This window comes from Otolemur garnettii, unplaced genomic scaffold (assembly GCF_000181295.1).
Source record: "Otolemur garnettii isolate 467f Iridium unplaced genomic scaffold, OtoGar3 scaffold00038, whole genome shotgun sequence".
NCBI classification, from domain to species: domain Eukaryota; kingdom Metazoa; phylum Chordata; class Mammalia; order Primates; family Galagidae; genus Otolemur; species Otolemur garnettii.
Genome location: NW_003852433.1, coordinates 12,087,237 through 12,092,382, shown reverse-complemented (window position 1 = coordinate 12,092,382; position 5,146 = coordinate 12,087,237). Strand labels below are relative to the sequence as shown.

Sequence of the window (5,146 nt, the reverse complement as noted above, 5' to 3'; positions counted from 1 at the left end):
TCCCATCCATGCTAAGCATGGACAGCCATACTAGGAATAGGAAAGAAGATCACTGTACTAAAGCACTCCATATTTAACCATGTAGGCTCATAAACACAAAAGTCAAAACTTCAAGCACTCAGAAAATCTAAGTACTGTAGCAATTTAAGGAAAATGCTAAGATTAAAAATCAAAACCCTGGAATAACAGACATAGTAAACTCAGAAGGATAAAAAGGTGGGAGGATAGGAGATGGGTATGGAACAAAAAATTACTAATGGTTACAATGAACACAATTTGGATGATGGTTCCACTAAAAGCCCAGACTTCATTCAATATATTCATGTAACAAAACTACACTTGTACTCCCTGACTCTATAAAAATAAAATAAAAATCCACGGAACACACTGGTTAGGTGAAGTCAATATATATAAAAGAAAAAAGAATCTGCTCCATCATTCAAAATATCTGTAGACAGAATCACACTTTTATACACACATACATAAGCTAACTTTCTAAAGGCATTAGTATTCTTTTCAGGTAAAATGTGATATATATATAATACCTAAGTTCTCTCTCTCTATATATATATATATTTTTTTTTTTTTTTTTGAGACAGAGCCTCAAGCTGTCCCCCTGGGTAGAGTGCCATGGCATTACAGCTCACAGCAACCTCCAACTCCTGGGCTCAAGCGAGTCTCCTGCCTCCGCCTCCCAAGTAGCTGGGACCACAGGCGCCCGCCACAACGCCCGGCTATTTTTTTTGGTTGCAGCCGTCATTGTTTTTTGGGCGGGTCCAGGCTGGGGATTCGAACCCGCCACCTTAGGTGTATGTGGCTGGTGCCTTAGCCAGTTGAGCTATAGGCGCCGAGCCTATATATAGTTTCTATGAATTTTTTTTTTTTTTAATTGAGACAGAGTCTCACTTTTTCGGTAGAGTGCCGTAAAAGTCATAGCTCACAGCAACCTCCAACTCCTGGGCCTGGGCAATTCTCTTGTCCCAGTGTCCCGAGTGGCTGGGACTGCCCACCACAACGCCTGGCTGTTTTGTTGCAGTTTGGCCAAGGCCAGGTTCAAATCTGCCACCCTCGGTGCGGCCAGCAACCTACCCACTGAGCCACAGGCGCTGCCCAAGTTTTTATGATTCTTAAAGGATTTCAAATGTACTAAAAAGGAAAAATACTTCAATGAAGACCACGGTTATTTAGAAAAGAAAATGGCAGGTTCCTAATTCGTCTGATTTGGGAAAAAAATACAAATTTTCATAAATTAGGTTTGGTTAATTAATAAGGAGTTTCCACAACCACTTAATTTAAGATTTAAGGCAGACAAGTTGGAAGAAGACTACCAATTAAATCTCTGGTAGGAACTAAAATTTAAGAAAGTAAGATTCCAAAAAGGGGCAGAAGCTACCAGTTGAAATTCTAACAAACAAGAGCTAAGGTCTGAAACTACTATACAGGTTCAAAAGCTCTAATCTGTAGCCAGTAGCAGAGACTGCTAGCAAATACAGTGATAGTAAAATAGAATCAAGATTGTGTATTTTGGTCTTCAAAAATGAAATAATCACTATCAATTTATGACTACACCTAAGTCCATGTTCTGTCCAGAAGCAGGCAAGGTGAATATTAGATTACGAGGGATTTGTTTTGTGATCCTGGTTTGGTCTAAAATTCCATGCTTGTCTACTTTCAAGGACTACATTTAAACTCACGCATATAACTGAAGGCTAAAAGTTTAGAAATGCTTTGAGAACTAATCCACAAGAGTAGTTTAGAACAGCCCACAGATGTATTAACCTACATTAAGGGACATTAATATATTCTATAAAAATTGTCACCATTTTAATTCACTTGGCTATTTTTTGCCACTTAACACTTTAAAGAAGAAGGATGAGGATGAATAATGAAAAAAAACAAAATAGAATATCTCAATTTGAATACTGCAATAAAAGTGATTTGGACATGAGTATACTGACAATCACCTTTATAATTTGTAAAATTCAACATAAATTTATTATTTAATTATACTGTAATCCAGGAATTATATATCTGAACTACTAACATTATTACAAAATAAATAAAATTTCCCATGGTAATTGCAACAACAAAAATAAACAAATGGGACTTAATTAAACTAAAAAGCTTCTGTACAGCTAAGGAAACAACAACCAAAGCAAAAAGACACCGTTCAGAATGGGAAAAGATATTTGCATATTATGAATTGGATAAAGCTTGATAACTAGGATCTATAGAGAACTCAAATTAATCAATAAAAAAAGACACAACAATCCCTTATATCACTGGGTAAGAGAGATGAATAGAACTTGCTCTAAAGAAGACAGATGAATGGCTAATAAAACATGAAAAAATGCTCATCATCCCTAATTATCAGAGAAATGAAAATCTAAACTACCCTGAGGTATCACCTAACCCCAGTGAGAATGGCCCACATCACAAAGTCTCAAGCTGCACATGCTGGCATGGATGTGGAGAGAAGAGAACACTTTTACACTGCTGGTGAGACTAGAAACTAATATAACCCTTTTGGAAGGAAGTATGGAGAATCCTGCAATCCCATTACTAGGTATCCACCTAGAAGGAAAAAAAATCCTTTTATCATAAGGACATTTGCACTGGACTATTTATAATCATCAAAATGTGGAAACAGCCTAAATAAATGCCCACCAACCCAGGAATGCATTAACAAGCTATGGTATATGTATAACATGGAATATTATTCAGCCACTAAAAAAGATGGAGACTCTACATCTCTTGTATTAACCTGGATGGAGGTGTCTTCTTAGTAAAGCATCACAAGAATGGAGAAGCAAGAATCCATAGTACTCTATTCTAATATGAAGGCAATAGATGAGCTAATATGGGAGGGGGGGAGAATGAGCAAGTGGGAAGAGGAGGAGAGGAAGGAGAATGGGGAGTCACAGTGTATGGCACATCTCTTGGAGGTTAGACACAACTATACGAGGGACTTTATCTAACAAATGCAATCAGTGTAACCTAATTCTCTGTCCCTCAATGAATCCCAAAAAATATTTTTAAAAGTTTTTTAAACAAATAAAATAAATATGCTGCTTCCCCCACTCACAAGACAAGAGAAACCAAAGAACTAACTGTATCCACAAGACTCACCTTTTGTTGACTGGCTTTTCATCCTTTTCATAGGGCCGGACAAACCATTTCCCAATCCTAACGAAGTTCTTATCCATTAGGCACCTACAAAAATTACATCAAGAATTACTTTTACAATTTTGGTAATAGACAGCAAGTCACTGAATCAATAATCCTAGATGAGATACACCACTGAAAATAAAAACATCAACAAATAAACTGTAAAAAATGTTTTATCACTGGCAGGGCACAGTGGCTCGTATCTATAATTCTAGCAGTCTGAAAGGCTGAGGCAGGAGGATCACTTGAGCTCAGGAGTTAAAGACCAGCCTGAGCAAAAGCAAGACCCTGTCTCTACTACAAATAGAAAAATTAGCCAGGCATGGTGGCAGATACCTGTAGTACCAGTTACTAGGTAGGCTGTGGCAGAAGGATCACTTGAACTCAAGAGCTGCAGTGAGTTAGCCTGACACCACAGCACTCTAGCCTGGACAACAGAGTGAGACCTCGTTTTTAATCACTGAAAAATTTTACATTATACTTATCAAAATAACTTTCTGACTTTGGGCATAGTTTTTTTTTTTGCCCACATAAAAAATTCCAAAAAATAAAAAATACTAAATTGGTTGTTGTATTAATAAAATTTCTTATACTTTGGAATTATTTCAAATCAAATCACACTTATGCATAAATCAGACTTGGTACACTGAAAATTCTTGCACCATCAATAATGTTAGGGTGGTGCCCGTGGCTCAAAAGAGTAGGGCACCAGCCCCATATACCGGAGGTGGCAGGTTCAAACCCAGCCTCAGCCAAAAACTGCAAAAAAAATAACAATAATGTTAGGAATATGGCACTTTTTAGCAGTACTTCAGAGATACTTTTCCATGCCATTAATGCCCATCTTACCAGTTTTAATGGTGGCTTTTTTTCTTTGGCATGTGATAGATTGCACAATCTTTCAGCGAGGAATTCAGTCGCTGGTGGGCAGGTGAACAAAAACATAACACAGCTTTAGCCACTTAGGTATTTTCCTTGTGTTAAGCATAGTAAAGCACTTGGCTATGGCTTTGCAAGGACACAAGGAATGGCAGTCAAGACTTCAATGACAAGTATTTGTTTTATTCATTTCTAAGTCATGCCCCACTTCTGTTTCCATGCCATTTGTGAATGGTGTGTTTCAATGTCAAATCACAGAAGGATCACTCTTTGTAAAGATAAAATGAATGGCAACTGAACTCAACTCATGTATTTAATAATACCAATAATGCACACAATTCAATTAAAGTGACAACAATACAGACAGTTATAAACAAGCTACATATATAGATACACACACACACACACACACACACACACACTCATCAATCACAGGTGCGGAGAAATGGCCACTATATCTCAACTGCCATCAGTCCAACTGCAAGATGCCATGGATTGTAAGAAGTAACCCTGATTTTAAAAACAGAAATGTGGGGGTGGAGGTGGATTTTGGAATTGATAAAGTACAGTAATCTCTAACATTATTCAACAAAATGATACATATTTTATAAGAAAAGCTATCAGAACACTGGATATAATTCTATACAAAGTTCCACCTACCAGTAAAAGAGCTATATAGCAATTCTTTATTCAACATTCAGGCAATTTGGCTTTTATCTTACAAGTTCCACACCATCGAGGAGGAAAAGAAAAAATTCAAGCCTTCTCTCAACTCATTATAGGCTAGATGCGTTAGTAAATGGCAAGTTTCTGCTAGCTACAATGTAACTTCCTTTGAGGAAGAAAATCGTTTTCAAAGTAACCCAGTCCCTAAGCTTATAAATACCTCCCCTCAAAAAAATATACCCTACAACTTCTAGAATTAAAGACTATATGACTCCATCAAACCCACAACGAGATCCACAAACACCCACCTAAGGAGAAAGTAAAGAAGCAAAACTGGAAAAGTATTTCGCCAGGTATGGAGGCCGAGGCAGGTGGATTGCCTGAGCTCACAAATTCAAGACCAGCCTGAGCAAGAGCAAGACCCTGACTCTTT

General features: G+C 37.4%; 1 protein-coding gene across 3 annotated transcripts in view; it reads right to left on the bottom strand.

Moving 5' to 3' along the window:
* Window positions 1-5,146, bottom strand: part of MED13L (mediator complex subunit 13 like) — a 303,234-nt gene that overhangs the window by 135,851 nt on the left and 162,237 nt on the right. For all 3 annotated transcript variants that reach the window (XM_023513279.1, XM_023513280.1, XM_012805266.2), the window contains one exon: window positions 3,130-3,213. In XM_023513279.1, the coding sequence (XP_023369047.1) occupies window positions 3,130-3,213 (84 nt within the window). The remainder of the gene's footprint in view (window positions 1-3,129; window positions 3,214-5,146) is intronic.